The sequence below is a fragment of the Leptosomus discolor genome, chromosome 7, assembly GCF_034619465.1.
Source record: "Leptosomus discolor isolate bLepDis1 chromosome 7, bLepDis1.hap2, whole genome shotgun sequence".
In the NCBI taxonomy this organism is placed as follows: Eukaryota; Metazoa; Chordata; class Aves; order Leptosomiformes; family Leptosomidae; genus Leptosomus; species Leptosomus discolor.
In genome coordinates, this window is record NC_141397.1 from 43214099 (window position 1) to 43234074 (window position 19976).

The window sequence follows — 19976 nt, forward strand, 5'->3', positions numbered from 1 at the left end:
GGTGCCCGCTGCCCAGGCAAGCACCAGCGAGCAGGGACCTGATGGCCGCCCTCGCCCCCCCAGGCCGTCGGGACTTGAACGGGGGGACCGGCCGCTCCTGACAGCAGCAGAGGCCGCGCTGCTGCCGGCAGGACGAGCCCTGCCCCACGGCGCCGCCCGACAGCGCCTGGCGAGAGTGGATAGGACGGCCCTGGGCACCGGCCGGGCTCTCGTTCTGATTTCCCTTCCCCGGCTGCCCCGGCTGTCCTGAGGGCAGGGTGGAGGGAAGGGGTTGCAGCCGTGCCCGGGACACGGTGGCTGTTTAATAAACCACGCGAGCTGACATTCAGTGCAGCCTCTGTTTATAAAATACAGAAAACGATCGTGAAAACATCCTACAGGCCCGATGGCGGCACCGACTGACTTGGGGACGCGCTGCTGCCGGGGAGCGGCGCGGGGGGCTCAGCCGCGGTGGAGCAGAGCCCCGTCAGGGCACAGGGAGACCGGCAGAGGGACATCCCCAGCCTGGCAGGACTAGCGGCCCTTCCCAGCCCTGCCCGACCGCATCTCTCGCCTGGCGGGCCCAGGCTCCGGGAGCCGCAGCAGAGAGCCCCCGGTGGGTGAAGGCTGTCCAGGGAGCCCGAGGGCAACTTTGCCACCTTCCAAGCTGCCCCACACTCCCGCACCTTTTGGGGAGGGGGGCCTCGTCCAGGGGCAGCGATTGCACATGACCGAGCGGCAGTGAAACGCGCTGCTCCCTTCCTCTCTCTGTTGACAGAGCCGGGTGCTGGCCATGCACGGCGGGCCCCGGCTCCCTCCTGCGGCGCCACCGCCTGGAGACCCCGCGGGAACCGGCTCGGCCCCGGGGGCCGCACGGACCTGGCCGGTCCCGGGCTACCGCCTCCTCCCACTGCACCTGGGCACCGCCAGGTATCACTTCACCCAAAGCCGGCTAGGCCCCAGCCGCTCACGGACGTTTGCCACGGGCGCTGCAGCACACCCGAGCGGTAGCACATCCCGGGAAGGGCCCGGGGGGACCCCGGCGGGGCTGTGCGGGGCGCGGGGCCCGGGGCGGCGCTCCCCCCCTCCCTTCGCTCCGTGCCCACCGCCGGCGGCGGGAGGGATTTCTCGTGCGAGCTCGCCATGGCCCCGACATACCACGGAGAAAACGAGCGGGACTAGCGGTATCTATCGAATAAGCAACAAGCAGACAAGGCCCTCTGCCCTCCGGTACCACGGGGCTGTCAGGGCCGGTCGCCGCGCTCGCCCTGCGCTCCTCGGGGCGTTTGCGTGGTGCTGCCTCTGCCCTCCGCCCAGCTCCCACCTGAGGGCCTCGGGCAGGTCAGAGACCCCGAGCGAGCGCTCCGCTCCCGGCAGCAGCCGGCAGATCCGCGGGTGGCAAAGGCGTGAGTCGGGGCCGTGTCCTATGTGCGCTGGCAGCCCCGGGGCTGTCCGCCGCCCCGCTCCGGCCTTTCGCCTCCCGTTACATCGGTGTTCGTGCAGGAGCTGGGCTCGCTCCTTCTCTCCCTGTCACCGGGTCAGCAGCTCGGTCCCGCAGCCCGCTGCGCAAGGCGCGGAGCGGCCGCGGAACCGGCGCCGCACAGCAACCTCGTTTGCCGCAGCCCCGCGTCTCTGCCAGCCCAGGAGAGGAGCCCCTCGGCCGCACCACCGCTCCCAGCGCCTCCCGCTCGGGCCAGGGCCTGGGGAGCGGGGGCAGAGCAGGGCCTCCAGCCCACAGCGAGGCAGGGCTGGCCCGGTTGGGTGGCCCCGCAACCCTTCTCCCCTCGCCGTGCTCGCCGAGCTGCGCCGCGGCAGAGAGGCGACCGGTCCCCGCGTCCCCTCACTGATTTCTGCGACCGAGCTGGAGGCTGCCGCTTCCTTCCTTGCAGGGAGTCTGCAGAAGGCCCTGGCGGAGAGGGACAACGTCAGGCAGCCGGGCAAGGGCCTGTCTGCCCGCGGGTCACGTCTCCTGATGGCCCTGCCACAGGCCCCGGGCAGAGGAAGGGGAGTGCTCACCCCCGGTACTGGGTTTCGCCCCTGGCACCCACTTCCCCGGGGGAGCGACCGTGCAACCCGGAACAAGCAAAACACCCGAATCCCTGTTCCCGCCCGCGGGACAGCAGGCCTGGCCTAGGCTGGCGACCAGGGGGAACCGCTGCGGCCCGGGCCGGCACGGCGCGGGGGCCACTCCGCCTGCCCGCCTCCCCGTCTCCTCCTGAATCCCCAGGGGCCCGCGTAGGAGCCGCTGCCTGCGAGCGCTGGCAGGCTTTGTAGCGAGGCCCAGGCCTCGAAGCGCCGCTGCCGGAGCAGCCGGCCCGGCGAGGAAAGCGAGACCCGCCAGCGGCTCCCAGCACCGGCCGGGGCCCTGACGGGGCGCGGGCACGGCCGCAGCGCGGCCGGGCCGGGCCCCGGGCAGCACGGGGCTACACTGTGTCGCCCAGCGCCGCGGCCCCGAGCAGCCGGGGAAGAACGCGGAGCGGGGTGTGTAGTGGGCGCAGCCTGCGACACTGCGCCGAAGAGCTCTGCCTCCCGGCGCCCCGGGCACACAGGCGAGGTGCCGGCGGCTGCCCGCGCGGCGGAGCGGAGGCACTCCCAGGCCCGCCCGCCCGCGGTGCCAACGAAACGGTCCCTGCACCTTCTTGGCGGCCGCCAAGACAGCACCGGGCCGCCGGTCGTCGCGGCCCCGCCGGACCGCTCCCGCCGCTGCGCAGCCCGCCAAGGTGCTTAACGGAGCCGGTACGCTGCCCAAGCACAGCCCGCGTATTTCCCTCAGCGGAGCAGGCGTGCGCGGCAGCGGAAAGCGCTGCAAGCCCCCTGCCGGGACACGGGGTCGGGAGCGGTGCCTGCCGCCGGGAACCGGCCGAGCAGCGCGGAGCGGCCCCGGCACAGGGCGCCCGCCCTGTTCTCCACTGCCGCTTCTCGATCCCGAGCACGGAGGAGCGGAGTGAAATAAAACGATAAAAAAAGAAGGAAAGGCATTTTATTGGAGACTTTACAATGCTAGAAAGTACAATAAAAGTGCTATTTCACTCTAGAAAAGTTGGTCCCAAAATGGTGCTATGCCACAGTATCTATCAGCTTACATAAACATTTATAAACTCGCTATGAACTGGCCCCTGTATTATAAACGCTATTTTTTTCACATTAATCTATGTAAAATTGAAGGATCAAAACGTTTTAAGAAATAGGACAAGCATTCAAAAGCAGAACCTACCGGAAAATCCATTTTGGGCCATGTTTGGGGTCAAAAAAACCCGAAGATAGTTTAAACTTTCATTATTAATAATAGTATGCACACGGAAAAATATTCCAATTTACAGGAAACCGTCTTTTTTTTTTTTTTTTAATAACATCAAAATATTTTTTTAGACCTGCATAAAATTACTTTTAAAACCTCAGAGGACACTGTCTCCTTTAAAAAATATATTTACCGCTGCCGAAACGTTTCACGAGTGACCCTGGCGGATTTTGTTTGTGGGTTTCTAATAACCAGCAATATCGCACATCTCCTGCTGTTACAGAGTTCCCACGTAAGTACTATTTTGACGAAAAGCCACAGCTCAGGAGTGCTTTGCAGACAGAGGAAGAAAAAAAGAGAAGGTGAAGAGGAGGAGGAGGAGGACGAGCACCGCGGGCACACGGCAGTGTCTAGGCCCCGCCAGTCCCGCACCGCCACTTGTGGAAACGCCTCCACTATTTACAAGCTCCACTTTACTCTCCCCAAGGCTGAGCCCGACAAGCTTACGGCCAAATTATAAAGGAGCAGAATTTTGAGGGCTAAACAGCCTATTTTTTAATCACACACCCTCCCCCCCAACACTTCACGAACAAACAAACACACGAACAGAGAAGCGAACGGTAAATCCCAGCTCGCCTGGAAGCAGTCGGCCCGGCCACCGCTGCGCCCGGCGCAGCCCCACTGGGGAAGCTCCCACACTTACATTGCCTTCTCCTCATCGTAGGACGGCTCCTACACTTACACTACACGCGGAGCAGGGCTGCTATTTCCCCACCGCAACAGTTCGGGCGCAGAGAGGAGGAGGAGAGACACGAGAGCGCAGAACGCGGCGGGATCGGAAAGTGGGAGCGGGGCCGGGGCCAGGGCATTTCTGTGGCGGCGGCCGGCCGGAGCCTCCCTAGATGTCTATGCGGGAGTGCAGGGCGCTGTGTTTGCTGTCGTGCTCCCAGTAGGAACAGTGCATCATGGACAGCTCGGCGGGCTGGCGGGCGCAGGCGAACTGGAGGCCGGCTCCGTTCGCGGCCGGGGCCGCGGACGGCGCGGGGCTGGCCGGGCTGAGCTGCTGTGGGTGGTGAGCGTGCGGGTGGTGGTGGTGGCCCATGCCGTTGTAGGAGTTCACCATACTGGGCAGCGCCATGCTCTGCACCCGCGAGTAGGGACCGTAGGACGCCGGGCCCGAGAGTCCTTTCACATTGACAGGGCTGACGTTCCCGCCAGACATCTGGCAGGAAGCATAGGGCATGGGCGCGGGGGGCTGCGCCAGCGGCCACGAGTTGTTCATGAAGGTGGACTGCAAGTACTTGGGCGGGGAGAGGTAGCCGTAGCTGTCCGGGCTGAAGAGAGTCTTGCCGGGCTGGAAGTGGGTCGGGGGCGGCCGGAAGGGCCGCTTCATCCTCCGTCTCCTGCGGTAGTTGCCCTTCTCGAACATGTCCTCGCAGGCGGGGTCCAGGGTCCAGTAGTTGCCCTTGCGCTCGCCGCCGCCCTCCCGGGGAACCTTGATGAAGCACTCGTTGAGGCTGAGGTTGTGGCGGATGCTGTTCTGCCAGCCCTTCTTGTTCTTTTCGTAGAAAGGGAACTTGCTGATGATGTATTGGTAGATCCCGGACAGCGTGAGCCTCTTCTCCGCGCTCTCCCGGATGGCCATGGCGATCAGAGCCACGTAGGAGTAGGGGGGCTTCTGCGAGGGGTCCGGCTTCTCGGGGCCCTTGTCGGCGCCCAGCTCCTCCTTGCTCCGCTCCGGCTCCTTGCTGCCGGTGGTGTCATGAGCCAGCAGCGCCACCGTGTCCTCCTCGCCGTCCGGGTAGCTGCTCATCATGGTGCCCCGCGTCCGCCGCCCCGCCGCCCGGGGTGCGGTGCGGAGCGCTGCCCGGTGCGAGGTGCGCGGAGCCCGGCGCTGGCGGCCGTCTCGCCCCGCGCTCGTCGAGACCGCCGCCGGGGTCGAAGCCTGGACCGGGACGGAGACCGGCAGGCGCTTCTCGCGGCGCCGCTGGTCCGTGCAGCGCGGCAGCGGCAGCGTCCCTGCCCCCGCGGGCTCCGCTCCGCTCTGCCGCGGCGGCCGGGCTCTTTTCTGATTTGTATGGGCCCGGCCGAGTTCCGCTTTCGTCAGGAGCCCGCTCCCCTATCGCCGCCGAGCCGCTGGGCACGGCCGAGTTCACCCCGCAGTCACGGCGCCGCGCTCAGCCCCGCGCACACGCGGCCCGACGTGGCCCCGCGGAGCGGCGCGGAACCGCCCCGGCTCGGCCGCGCCGCCGGGGGCGGGGAGGGTGGGGTGGCGCCCAGGGGGCGCTGAGCAGCCTCCGCCGCCCGCCCGGGGAGCCCGCCGGGGCCCGCGGCGCTGCGCTCCCCGCCCGCCCGGCGAGGGGCCGCGCTGGAGGCGGTGGGTGCGAGGGGGTGTGCCCGCAGTCGCGGCGCTCGCCCCTGCCCCGGCGGCTGTCACCCGTCCAGCCGCACACGCCGTCGCGTTTATATGTCTTGGCCTCGGGCCCCGCCAACCGATCGCGCCCGGGGAGCACAAGGAGGCTGTTGCCGATCCCTGCAAGTCGGTTCTTGCTGCCCTTATTTGCAGGGGGCAGAGAGCAAGGGGTGTCGGGTCGCTCCTTCTCCCTGCCCGCAAAGTACGCTCGGGCACCCAGCGCTGCTGCAAGGCTGAAAGGCGCCCCGAGGGGTCGGGGCGGGGGGGCTTTCCTGCTCGTTCTCCTGGACGACTCGGCTTATTTCACACGGTTCCTGGAGCAGCGTATGTGGCACAGACATTCCTCTGCTCCTATCCCTTTTCTGCCTTCAGGTAGAGCCTCCCCGAGGCGCAGAAAGGCAGTCTCAGCTGGCCCGAGCACGAGAGGTGTCGTGCAATAACAAATCACTAACACGGGGCTGCTCCTGCCGCGGGTACAGCAGCGGGCAGGCGGACAGAGGATGCTTTGCACTGATTTCTAACGGAGCCTTCAGATCGATCCCCGGAAGCGGGGCAGGCTGGCCCCGCTTGTTCCCCCCCGAGCCCCCTCACCAGACAAAACGGCCGCCGGCAGCCGCAGGAGCCGGGCTGAGCTCCGCGGGGCCGGGGTCACCTGCGCTCCCCAACCGCGGCCCCGCTCGGCCCTCGGGGCCCGGCGCTGCAGCGAGCCCGCTGCTGCCGGTACGGCTCCGCTCCGGGGCTTTGTCCGCACGGACCTGACCTCCCCTCCCGTACTCAAACACAACTCGGTGTTTCCCCTGCCGGGCTGCCCAAGAGCGACCCTCGGAGGAGCTACACGCACACCTCGGCGCCCGCAGCTCCGCGGGCCGGCAGGTCGCGGCCCTCGGACTCGCTTCTGCCTTTCTTGAACGGGAACCGCTGACCTGTTCCGCGCCCCGCGGATTTTACGTGGTGCATCGGTTTTCGTAACAAAACGCAAGTCCGGAGGGATGGCCGCTCTCGAACAGCGTGCCCGGTGCAGCCGGCCTCTGCCGTCGGGGTGCCCTGGGCCTTCGGCATCCCATGCACTGACCTCTAGCTCCTCTGCCCGGCCACGGGCACACGGCTCCCTGCTCCCTCCCCGGGAGGGGCTATTTGTGGGTGAAGGCAGTTGAAATTGTAGAAATATATTTTAATTGCGAAATTAAATAGCCCTGCGGGGAGCTATTATATTTATTATATTTCTTGGTTAAAATAGGTTTCTGCACCTTCACCTACAGCCATACAACGAATCCTTTAGCTTCCGTCGGCGGAGAAACGCATACCCTACAACCTGGACGGTATAAATTCGGTCACAGAAACGAGACTCCTATATTTCCGCACACAGCCGCGGAACAGCGCACGCCGCCCCCTAAGCAACCCCCTAACGCACACAAACGAAACTGCGGAGGGACGAGGCCCGCAGGAGAGACGCTCTCCGGCGTTTTCCTCCCTGGCCGGCCCCCGGCGGCTCCCCGCAGGCTCGCTCGGCCCAGAGCGGCGGGGCAGCCGGAGCCAACTGTGACCCGCCGCCGCCCGCCGAGGCGGCGCGCCGGGGGCCGCGGCTCCCGGGCTCCCCAGGGCCGGGGCTAGCTGCTTTCTGCCGGCCACCCATGCTGCTCTCGGTGCTTCCCCTCGCAGGCATTTCCGCGGCGAGGGCCGGTGCAGGTGTAACAGCACTGCTGCGTGTGTCATCACCTCCGCCAAATGGCAGCTTCCTCCCTTTTCGCTCGTAAGCCCGGCGCGCAGCCCCTTACCAGGGCTCGCTCGCTCGCAGAGGACATTTGACATCCGAGGGGCTTGTTTGGGATTTTTTGACAGCCCCACCGAAGGGGATTTCGGATGAACACCACCAGAGCAGAAGCTCAGCCCAGCGCTGGAAGCGGCGATCGGGCCGAGCAGCGGCAAAGGTGAGCGCGCAGCCCCGTGTGAGGCTGATTTGAACGTTTGACACAAGGGCAGGCAGCGCTCTCGGGCTCCCCCCTCTCCCCGGTGCTAATTAAGCCCTTCTTGGGACACTAAAGAACCGCCTGAAAACGTAGGAGCACCCCACTACCCCTGAGCCTGGCCACTGTAGCTTCACTTAAGCGGAGAGCTGAGGTCTTATCGGCGCTCACAGAAATGTCACAGCGAGGGGAATGCCACTAACAGGGACGGGCAGCGAGCATAGGGGCGCGGCCAGCCCTTTCCCGGTGAAGGACCGGGGGATCCCGCCATGACCCCGGGGAGCGGCCCGACTCGCCAGTGGCTGCCCGCCGGTGCCGGTGCGTGCGGGCGAGCCCGCGCCACGCCGGCCGCCGCTCCCGGGGCCGGGCAGCAGTCTAACAAACGCGGGCAAAGCGAGTACAGAAGGAGCCAGCGAAGCGGCTCCCGGAGCGGGCCTGCAGCCGCCCTCGGGGGGTGAGACAGCAGAGAAGGAGCTCGCAGTGGAGGGGGGCTGACGGCGCCGCTGCCCGGACCCCGGCCCGCTGCGGCGAGCGGCAGATCCCACCGCGGGACGCCGAGGGGCGGCGGGTAAAGGGCTCTCGCTTTCCTCACACGAGGGCAGAACAGCCCCGGCCTCAACCCGTTCCCGGTGCAGGGAAGCCGGGAAGGAGGCGGGCAGAACGGGGCTCAGCCCCGGCTACGCAACCCGGCTAAGAAGCGCCCTGAGAGGGGGTGCAAATTGGGGCTTAGTCCTGCTTTCTTCGGTACCGAGTCGGGACGGGTGCCCCTTCCCGAACAAAGGACGGGACCCGCCGCTGCGGGCCCAAGTCCAGTATTCCGGCCGTGACGCGGCTGAGACCGCACCCGCGAGCGGAGCCGCCGTATGGACAGGAGCGGGGCACGGTTCGGCAAGCGACGGGGGTCTCCGCCGAGGGCAGCGGGGAGCGCCGCGGGGACGCGGGGCAGGGCGCCGCCCCGCCTTTGCCCAGGCAGCCCGGACAAGTCTTCCCTCTAAAGCCGTGCCTTCAGCTGCGGCGCTGATAAGACTCGAGTAGCCCGAGTGTTTTTTTTTCTACTCACCCCCGTGCAGGCAGCAGAGATGATTTCTACCTGGAAGGCTTGGGGTCGGTTTGTTTGAAAATGTGGCAGGCTTCCTCTCCCAAACTCTTTCCTCTTTCCTTTCTCTTGGAAAGAAAACGTATCTCGGGCGGGGAGCGACGAGACACCCCTGGCTCGGAGCGCCCCGCTCCCGTTCGGCCAGCGCAGCCAAGCCGCCGCGGGCAGACACCGGGGCAGGGCTCCCTCCTCCCGCACTGAGACCTGGACGGGGACAGGCGACACAGCCGCTTTGTCTGTCCTCCTGCTCCTTCTCCGCTCCGGGTGCCATGCCGCGCTTCAGCTCCCGGGGACGGACACCCGGCTACTGCTGCGGTGCAGCAGTGAGAAGCCACCTTCGGGACCGCTCCAGCCGGCAGCACACTGCGGCGGTAACTACATTAAGCGCATTAATTCGGCTCGAGTAGGAAGGGCATGGACACGGATCTAAAAGCGGACCTAGGCTCGCCTTGCTCCGAGCCCCGTTTCCCCGAGGAGCGGGACCCGCTGCGGCGGGGAGCGGGGCTGTGGGAGCCGGGGAGGGCCGGGGCGGCCTCGGTCCCCGCGGCGCCCGCAGTCCCTTTCCCTTCCTCGGCACAGCCACCAAAGCAGCCGGGACAGGGCAGTCACCCTGCTGCCGTTTCAAGTATTTCTAGTTTCTTCCTTTTTTCCTAACACCCCCCACCCCCACCCCCCACCCCCCTTCTCTTCCTTTTCCCGCAATACTACTAATCTTCAAGATCGTGGAGTATTTACTCCCGCAACAAAGGCAGGAGAATAAGCTTACATAGAAACCCGGCATGTGAGGGTCTGTCCTGCACCCCGGCACTCATGAGAATTAGCAAAATGTACTGCGGGAAACAAAATATTCCGGCCTCGATGAAAATTCAGCAGATTTAGTCTATAAAAAAGGCTGGAAGACGGAGGCTTTTTCCTGTGTTACCTACGCACGGGAGCGCCGGGTCCCCGTCGGCAGAACAGCGCGGGGGTGCCCCGCCGCTCGCGGGCAGCCCGGCCGTGCCGTTCCGTGCCGGCCGCCCCGCTTCCTCTCCAGCGCCCGTTTCGCTCCCTTTCTAAATGACACCTGAAGGCAGGGCTCGATCCTGGAGATGCTGATCAGCGGCACAGCACTGGCTACCAGGAATAATTCCCTATGCAGCCTCAACACAATCATTATGTGAGACAAAAATCGCACGCCTGTCATTCCCTTTAGACCCTAAACTCCGGCTTGAAAAAGCTTTCATTTTCAGAATCTCACCTCTCACTTGGCCTGGAGATCACCTCGCTCATCTAGGGACACCACAAACGCACACAATCCTGCTTTCCCGTCTATTTAGAATTCCCAGAAGCACAGTCCTGAACATTTCATAAATGCTCTTTAATTACATCACTTCGTGTGTGATGCCAGAACAAGGAAATATTCACCTGGAAAGTGTCGTCTTCTGCATGAATGAGTCTCATTGTCAAAACCTTGAGCATATATAGGTGCAGATACGTTTTGCAGTGGATAATTTAGTTTCTCGTTTATACTGTAAAGCTAAAAATTCTGGTAGCTTCAGGCTTGTTTTTACAAACTCCCAGCCGTACAAGGATTTCTGTTTTCACAGGAAAAACTAAGAAGTCCATAGACTGTGATGGCTGTACATCCATAATGTGAGCTTCATGAGGAACAGAGCAACTTTATTATGATCTGGACTGAAATCACATTGAATAAAAGCCCATCTAACAGAGCCTGAGGGAAAAGTCACAAATGGGCTCAATTCTATACCCACTCCAATGGGAATTTTAGAGGGAAAGGGTTTAGGATCAGGAGAGTAGATTTCCCCCTTCAGCTGACACTATGAAGATACTTTTCACTGTCTCATTTAATTTTGAGCCTGTTCCTACTGCCTCGATATCAAAGAAATCTATCTTACGAGAAAAGGCAGGCACAACCTTTTCCCCTCTTATATTGCTACTTCCCATCTTTTCTCTACTCAGTTTCTTTTCTGTAGCCTAAGCCAGAGTCTTCACTACAGTATATTTGTTTATGCTTAGAGGACAGGCCCACAGGAAAACAAACTATATATTTCACTCTACCATTTGGTAGTTCCTTTCTTTCATCTGAAAACACAGCCTGATCCAGGGAAGGTTCTTGAATTCACACAACCAGTTACATGATGAAATGCAAACAGTTTCTTGTGGTATTAAATGGCAGCCCACAGCAGAGTTCAGGTTGGCTATTATGGATTCACTAGTTACGGCTCTGCAGGATAATCCTGTGTTACTGCCATCCTGCAGTTAGTGGCCTACAGCAATGCTGCCGAATGCTGCAAATAAAAACAAACAAGCCAGCCTCCTCTTTTTAGATGAAGTAGAAATCATGTCTCTTTAGGAAGCTCGAAGTAAAGATCGTTTGTATCAGAGTCTGGCAACTTCCAAAGCAAGCTGCTCTTTCTAGCACTTTGAAATTGATGCTTATTTTTCTACAAAGCATGGGTGGGAAAAAAAAAAAAAAAAGGAACAAAAACCCCGAACCGTACAAGTCCACTCATGTCCAGATCACCCTGAAGTTGCAAATTAATGGCATTGTACAACAACACTAGAGCCAAAGCAGGCTTCTCCCATTGTTGCTACAGAGACACAGTGTTTAACAGATCAGTTTTAGGTAATAAAAATACTGCATGCTTGTTTAGACTGTTTCAAAAATTGCACTGTTAAAGATTCAAGCAGGGAAAACGGTACAAATTTCAGATGATTTGAAAAAAGTAGGCTCAAAGAAAAATTCTTCCAACCAACCAAGGAACATCAGAAAGCTCTTATGTCTTCTATTACTTCTCTGAGAACATGGGTCTCAGACTATAGCCATGATTCTCTCTGAACTCATATAATCTACTCAAGTCTGTTTTCATTCAGGGTCTAGGATGTTACTGCTTTGAGGAAACAGTATTTGAAAAGGTTATTCAGGTTATGAGTGGAAACTCCTAAATTTAGGAGACATAGATCCGCCAACATAATATAACAACATAACTGGAGTGTTAGTGTTTGGGAGAAGAGCAATTCCTCACCTGTTAAAACTTTGCTGAAAAAAGTCCTTTTAGAGAGACAGTCATATTGGCAAATCTGGAGAGCCTGTATAGAAGGCTTGAGGCTGAAGCAGGCTCTAGCAGTTGACACTATTAGCTGTGTCCATACTGGGAGCACTTTGCTGTGGCAATATATGGGGATACTCATACTCAATCTCATGCTGGAGGCTGCCACTCCTACAGCAAACTTGGCCAGATGGGGATATGCTTGCACATGTTTGCAGCTATGCTGATTTTAGTTTGAGTGAGTAGCTTGTGGTGACTCACCCAGGCCACTGAATTTGGACAGCGCATTTGTGTACTGTGAATTCAAGTCTTGTCTTTAGCAGCTTCTTAAGAATTTGTGCAGGGCACGTTCAGTGCTCTTTGCCCACTTTCTGCATGCTCGTGTAGGGGAGCTTCTGCCCTAGGAGCAAAGCTATGCAGATACAGCAATATACTGTAAAATCCACATGTATACTCAGATTTTGCTATCTGCATTTATAACCATGGAAGTTGTGCTCCTTTTACATTTCTGAGCAACTAGAAGCAGTTGGACTTGGTTAAAGCTAAGTAGTCATGTCCCAAGGTCTTCCAGAACTTGTAGAAGGAGCTAGGTTAGCCAGGGACAGGGTGCTTTTGTTTTAAAATAGACTGTCCACATCTGCAGTTTATGTACATGTTACCTATAGAAACAAGTTGTGAATAACTCCATATACACACAAGCTTCTGCCCCATCTGCTTGTTGAACAGAAGCCTTGGCTGAAAGAGAATACTCTGCTAGATCCAGAGGGCAGAGTTGAGGTGAGGAGGACTACCATGCCCCTACAAACTGCATCCACCTCCTCTTAGAAACTTGAAGTGCTAGATACAGCCCACGTTCAGGAGGAATGTGTGGCACTGCCACACTGATGTACGTGCAGCCTGCATGAACTGGAACAGTAAAGCCATTTCAGTTTTCTAAGCTCCCCACTTGGAACCGGTGCACTTGATAATCTACCCCCTCCCAACTCTAGCTGTGCCTCTACTGAGTACATGCTGCACTTTAAAACAATTAGAAGCACAAGTTTGTTTCCTTTTAAGTGTAACTACTGTGTTTCCAAAAAGATTATAAGATTGTAAATTGTATAACTAGGTTTGATCTGAGAACAAATCTGTTTTGTTGGATCAAACCACATACAATCTCTAGAGAATCAGGTTAAAAGTGATGTGATGGAAGTAATTTTCTTCCTTCTGGAGGAAAAGAACTAAGCTTTAGCCAAAGTCAACTTCAGATTACATACAGTCCCCCAAAAACTTGAATGCATAACCTGAAAGCATTGCGCTCATTGGAGATAGAGGTTGTGGTGCCAGGGTGGATTTGACCCTTGGGCACCTGTTAAGTCCCTGCATTGTCTCAACCACGCAGCAGGCTTGGAAGCGCAATGCAATCCCAAAACATTAAATTTCCCTTCACAGCAAGAACAGAAATCTTGAAGAAGCTGAATATTTCTGTTTAAGCTCAGTCACCTAAATTCTGGAGGTTGATTTTTGTCTGTACAATCACCCCAAGGTCTTTTTGTTTATCTCAATCTTATTCCAACCTTCTGAGTACGCAAACCTGAACTGGAAATCTACCAAATGTGGGACTTTGCATGACATTTCCAGCTTGTCCTACTTTTGACCTAGCTAGAAACAGCATATCAGAGTTGCTCAGTTTTCCAGCATTTCTAGTCTTGGTCGCAATGAGAGCAAAAAATGTAGAGCAGACCAAACAAAAAAATAATTAACCAAACTTTCTGAGACTCTCAGAAGAGGCTTGGTTCAAATCCATTTGAGATGCAGATGAAAGTTCAGCCCGTTCATTTTATTACAGTTTGTTTACTTACATATAATTTAATTTTAACTTGTTTTCCTTTTTTCATCCATTTTGTAGCTATCCCTTGCAACAAATAAAAGAGGTACACCCATTATAAGAATAGCTGTTGGGAGAAGTTAACCCCCACAGGCAAGTCCAACCTATGCTAGGCACAAATAATTCCACCCCATGACTGAAGGGTTCAAGTCAAAGGGTCTGTCAGAACCAGCCAGCACAACCTGGTCAGACAGCAACAACTCTGCTTGGAGTTCAGGACACACTAACATCTTCCCGACGGTGTGATTCAGGGCTGGCTGGCACAGCCCACAGAGACAATGCTGACTGGAAAGAGGCAGGGTGAGGAACACCGTAAGTTTCAAAGATTCAGCCCATGACCCAGAGACCTTTGCCAGAGCAGCTCCTGCAGAGCTCTGGCCAAAGACATGGGTGTGACAGGGGGTAAATACCCTTGGAGCTTATAAGAATCACTAAGATGCCCAGAGGTGTTCAGAATTTAAACATTACTTACTTATTTAACAACAAAATGCAATTATTTGCAAAATAAATTTCTCTCCCACTTCTTCCTTGTCCTGTTAGGTACCCAGTTATCTCCATATCATCCATCTTCATCTTCCTGGTGCCACACATGTCTCATATTAAGCGTGAAATAATATTATTTGCAGAGGAAGGCTACTGGCTGGTGTGCCACATGACTGAATACTGTATTGAGCCAGTTCTGTTCAATGGCTTCACGTTTGGCTCAGCTCTTGCAATGGCCACTAAATACAGACGCATGTATTGCACTGAACACATGCTAAAATCTTCAGTAGATATTTGGAATAATAGTTTAAAAAATTAAAATTTGTTCTTCTCCTGTGGTTCATTTTTAATGGACAGGGTGAAAGGCTGAATTTTTTTTTAACCTTGATTTTATCTGACTTAAATGAATAACAGAGGAAATGAAGGGGTTTGGCTGTTTAGTGTTTGTTTGTTTGTTTGTTTTGCCTTGAGTGATTTTAGCTTTTAGTGCTTTGTGTATCCTAACATCCCTACAGAGAGCACCTCTGAAAATGTGCAGTGCATATCAAGGGACAAATGAAGCCCTATATGTGGCTTACACTTCAATGAGGAGAAATAGGCTCAGCTTCACCTACTAAATTGTTACTTTATCAACAATTACAACTCTCCTCAAAGCATGAGTTTCTACTAGTTGGTGTTATGATTGCAATAATACATGGCATTTAAGCAGCATGTCACATTTTGGAGCTTCAAGTATTTTACAAACAGTGTCATTACTGGAAGGCATAAAGCAGAGTTTTACTTGCTATTAGATCCTCCACTAGTCATTTAATGTCACATTTTTGTACATGCGGTTTCTCAGAATTAGGTAATACACAATATCTTTAAATGCACCTGGGAACTCATGTGTCTAAATACTGATCATAATTGCTAATGTCAGACTTCTCAGTTTGACAATGTGATATTTAGAGCTTGACCATAAAAGGCATTAAAAATAATGAATTAAGGCACTTCAGCACAGACTTTCAAGGAAGACATAAGTCCCACTGAAACAAACGACCAAAAAAAAAAAGAAAAAAAAAGAGAAAAAGAGAGGAAGTCAGCAACCATTTAATGCTAAATGCCCTTGAAGAATTGTTCCTGAGCACCACCCCAGGAGCAAATCCTCTACTGACTTGTAAAACTGATACAAGGATGTAAAGAGCTGTATCTCTTTTCCCTGCTTGTGGGAAGGCTGCAAAGTGATAGAAACACCACGGCTTTTAAACAGGCTTTCAGAATAATGCAAAGCTAAATTTTGGTTCTTTTGAAGCTAAAAAGGAATTTCCCTCTTGATCTTGAGGGGAGCAGGATTTCCCCTACCGTTTAAGATTCCTCATAATGAAAAGGTACTTTTCTGTTTCGGTTCTTTCTGTCAGGTGAGCTGTTAATCCAGCACTGTCATGGCCTTGCAGCCATTTTGCAGATTTGCTGGGAATTAACAAAAGGAGAAGTTACAGTTTATGATACATTTGAATCCCCATTTTTCTAGTAAATTGTACATTTACAAAACAAGTTTTTAGAGCCAGCTTTGGGATAGAAAAAAAAAAGGTAGGCCATCTATCCTTTCTTGCTCAAGTGTCTATGCATAGAATCTTGCCTACCTTGGAGACTTACTACCTTAATGTTACCTATACAAGGACTAATGTGAGGTAAAACCCCATAACTCATTGATTCATGGAGCTGGTTTAAGTATGAATTTTGAGAAACCATTTGTTAGGAGGCTCCCCCCTGTCCAGAGAGACTGTTAGATTTTCAGTCTTTGTTGCAGAAGAGACTCTTCCCTGAAACAAGTAAAACACTTTGTTTCTGAAAAACAAAAAAAAAAAGAAAAAGAAAAAAGTGTGTTTTTACAAACAATTATTTTCAGCTGAACAACATAACAGCTTGGCTTCGATTTTTCATTAGAAATACCATTAATTTTTGACATAAAGCAAAACTGTCGAAGTACTTCTTTGGACAAAGGTCAGTTTCTCATTTAAAACTGTTTTGATAAAAGATTTCTGATTAGTATTGCCCTGGGTCTCTGAAATGTCCAGCTGAAATGTATCCTGGACAGGAGCACAGGCTGGGAGCTGGGTTGGAGCAATGCACAGGCCATCTGTGGCTTTACCACAGGCAGCAGTGAAATGATTGTCCCATGCTGCCATGGAGCACCTCTGCTGCCTCATGCCCCAGCCAGAAATCAATCTCCAGATAAAATGTTTCAGGGAAGCTTTAGACCAGCAGTAAGTTTTGCTGCTATGTAACTGGAAAAGTCTTTTCACAGTTTGGTCTAGTATTTTAAAAGTGATGTTACTGTACAGCAGCTGCTGCTAGAGCACCTACAATTATTTGCTGGTGGGTTAGAGGCTGCTCCCACCTTGTAGAACAGTTGTAAATGATACAGTGCTTACTGTGTTGACAGTGGGGTTATTCAGCTACACTAGTGCCTCTGAATTTCAGCGTTTCTGAAAATTGGTAGAAAAGTTATTTATCAGGATCATACACCCATCACATCAGGGCCATCGCATCACCACAACCCTGATTAGACAAAAAAAACTGGGCTAGTGTAGCTTTTTCTAAATGGTGATAACTATAGTCAATCAATAGATCTGCTGTTTGCATGACTGAAATCAGCTTACTTTCTGCCATGTCTTCCAATAAAACAATTATGATAGAAGATCCTTAAGGGCAAGGTGGCTTGCTCCCTCTTACCTCCTTGTATTAATAATAAGCCACCAGGTTGTCCCACTCTCCTTCTACCTTTTCTTAAATTTTATTTCTTGAGTGCCGTTACGCACAGGCTGCAAGGCTTATTTCAGTTCTTTATAGCTGCATTAGCCAAACACACAGCAGATGTCAGTGCATTACAAAACTTGGTTTGAGAATAGTAAAAGAAGTTACAAATGAGAAAGCTAAAGAGGAAAGCAAAAATGCAGGGAACTGCAAAGCTCTCAAGTTATGGAGGAGAGCATTCCTCCGTGTTTGACGCTGTCTCGTTAATCACTGGCACTGGGAGCATCACTGCAATTTTACATCTTCTTTTGAACCCTTCTAAAGCTTTTAAACCTCTCACCCACCCAGGCTTTTTGGGGAATGCGGCACACGCTTCCCAGCTGGTATGGGAAAGTAATGCCTGGGTATTCCCCTTTTGCACAATTTAGACTGTAGAAGTGCAGTAGACAGTGGTGCAAATTGCTGCTGCTCACTTTGTTCTGTAACTAGAGATTCTCTCTCTGCTTTAGGAAAGCCGGTCTAAGCAAAATATTTCCCTGGCCCGGGTGTCACAGCTGAAACAGAGGTGGGTCATTTAGAGTCAACCTACACATACCCTAAACCAGACCTCGGTCCTGCTCCTGCTCCTCCTGATTTTGTTGAAGTCGCAGCAATCCAGGAACAAGAGAGTGATCCAATTAAAGGCCTCCCTTGTTTCCCCCAGAACAGTGAGTGCCCTGGAAAAATAAACAGCTGCTCTCTCCCTCTGGGAGCTGCGCAGATAAAGCCCGTGAGTGCATAGGGACCCTTGGGCGATAAGGCACATTCTCAGGAAGCCGAGGACATGCACCTCAGTCCAGGGGCCTTCCTTACTTTATACACCCAGTTTCCCCACACGACACAGATCATTGTCTGGCAGTGGAAAGCCTCAGCTCCAGAAAGCAGCTCACATCCAACTGCCTTGCAGGAAACTGCAAAGAGTTTCTTTCTTTTTTTTTTTTTGTTTTTGTTTTCTTTCTTGGACAAGCAAAGCAGAATGTTTATCTTTCTTATCTCAGAAAGGAAACCTATGGGAAATGCTATGCCATATTCTCCACTGTTCTCCTGTCATATAATTATAATGCATTACACTAAGCACAATCTTTCGGAAAATCAGTAGGGCTAATGAGAAGACAATCCCTTATTAGAAGGTGCTTTCCTTTTCTTTCCAAATTCTACAAGTCTCGTCTGAGTAGCCATTGGTATTAAAAACAAAAGATGAGCTAAATTTTTGTGTCAGGAAAACACAATGCACTGAGTGTCCCATGGCATTAGGAAAATGACTGTTATACAAGGCAAATCTCTTTTCCCCAAATAACGAACCTAGGGCAGATTTTTTTCAGACTTCAAAGAAAGAACACTTTGGCCTTTCCACTGCCAAATTGCTAAGTGGAATTAAAAATTGTGATTTTGCCATTAAATACTTGGTATAAATTCAAGAGGGGTTGTTTGTTTGGTTGTTTTTTTTTTTTTTTTTTTTTTTTTAACGGCGATGCTGTTACATTCTATACTGGAAAAGGATAAATTAGAATTTCAAAGGCTCTAAGCAGTCACTGGAGAAGAAACTGTGCACACAACACTTCTGCACCACGATGCACAGCTTACAGCACTTATGATCACAAACCCTGCTAAGCTTTGTTCTATATATTGTTAAGGTCAGCAAAAATTATACCAAAGAAGTATCTAACACTGATGATCAGTATGTGCCCTATGTTCTGCCAACAGAATTTTCCCTTGAAGATTTACTACAAAGCTCACAGTATTTCTCTAAATTCCACTGCATTAGATTAAAAAAGACTTAGAAAGTGTTGGGAAGGCTGACACGAACACCACTGCTAATGACCTTTAATTTTCTTAGTGAAATACTTAATGAAAATCTGATGAAGAGGATACTGAGACTATATAACAGGACAGCAACAAACCCAGCTCTCCAACAATGCAGTCACTGCAGAAACTTTAGAGCTTGGGACTAGATTTTAAAGAGTTGAGCACACACAGCTAGATATTTTAAGGAGTGGTCAGTGCTCAGTTGGTACCACTGTGACTCTAAGAAACAGATCTTAAAAAAAAAAAAATCTAAACTGATGAGCTCTTTTTGAATTTAGCTGCTTGTTACCAGACTTGGATCAGACCTGAAGTCCTTTGAAAGAAAGTGTGATCCATATTAGTTTCCATTTCTGCAGCTTGTACTCCTTAGGATCGCCTGCAGAGACACACTTAGGAAATTATACTGAATTAATGTTTAAAGTCGATTAATTAATTGGCCTCAGTCCCCAACTTATTCACAATCAAGTGGCATTCAAGTTAACTAAGTTAAAGGCAGTTTAGAGCACTCAAATTCTAAAAAGAATTCCTACACAGCATTTTAATGCCATTAGTTTGTTTTAAATTCACATTTTTACTTTTTTTTTTTTGTTTTTTAAGCCTTCCTATATAAATGAGAGGTAAGGCAACCCAGAAAAAAGGAATCTGGATAAGTAAATTTGTCATTTTTAAAGTAAACAAAGAAAATGTTTAATATCAGCAAATGTTCCCAGATCGTTTCATGAGGGTTTTACAAGCAAGCTTTGAAAATGTGCTCTTTTTTCAAGCAAATGTCAGTACAACAGCAAGAAACTTGTTAAATCAGAATGCTCCCCCACAGGTCTTTGGCCCCCAGTGTAATACATACAAGTGCCGGGACGTGTTTGCAGGTATTCCAGGCTTTGCAACAGTTTAAGTAAAACTGAATGTGGTCACCCAAAGCATCAGATAAAAATCGTGAGAACAGAGGAACCTATCTGAGCCTTGCCAAGTCACCAGAGGAGGGGCAGGAGCATAGTAGGTGTGCTGAAGGGAGTCCCCAGCCCTCGTAGCAGTGAAGGGGAGCAGGGCAGCTTGGCCCTGGTGCTCAGTGGGACAGGGATCTGTGGCTCCCACAAAGAGCTGAGGCGGAGAACAACGGGTCTGGCTGCCCCATCCCTGAGCTCACTGCCTGCCTGCGCTGTCCGTGCCTACGGCAGTCTGAGTGCAAAATCCAAGACAAAAGCAGGTGCAAATGTGTGTGTTTCTACCTGGTGATACCTGTGATATGGGCATCCTCTGCCTGCCTGTCTGGAGCTGGTTTTGTAGGAAAACAGGCCTATTAGTGTG

General features: G+C 53.2%; 1 protein-coding gene across 1 annotated transcript; it reads right to left on the reverse strand.

The window, feature by feature from the left end:
* Positions 1-4115: 4115 nt before the first annotated feature.
* FOXL2 (forkhead box L2) lies at positions 4116-5033 on the reverse strand. The gene has a single exon (XM_086468325.1). The coding sequence runs from the start codon at positions 5031-5033 to the stop codon at positions 4116-4118; it is 918 nt and encodes a 305-aa protein (XP_086324451.1).
* Positions 5034-19976: the final 14943 nt, after the last annotated feature.

Bases quoted from the DNA above. Each gene is read 5' to 3' on its own strand.
- FOXL2 (XM_086468325.1), bottom strand. From the start codon at position 5,033: ATGATGAGCAGCTACCCGGACGGCGAGGAGGACACGGTGGCGCTGCTG.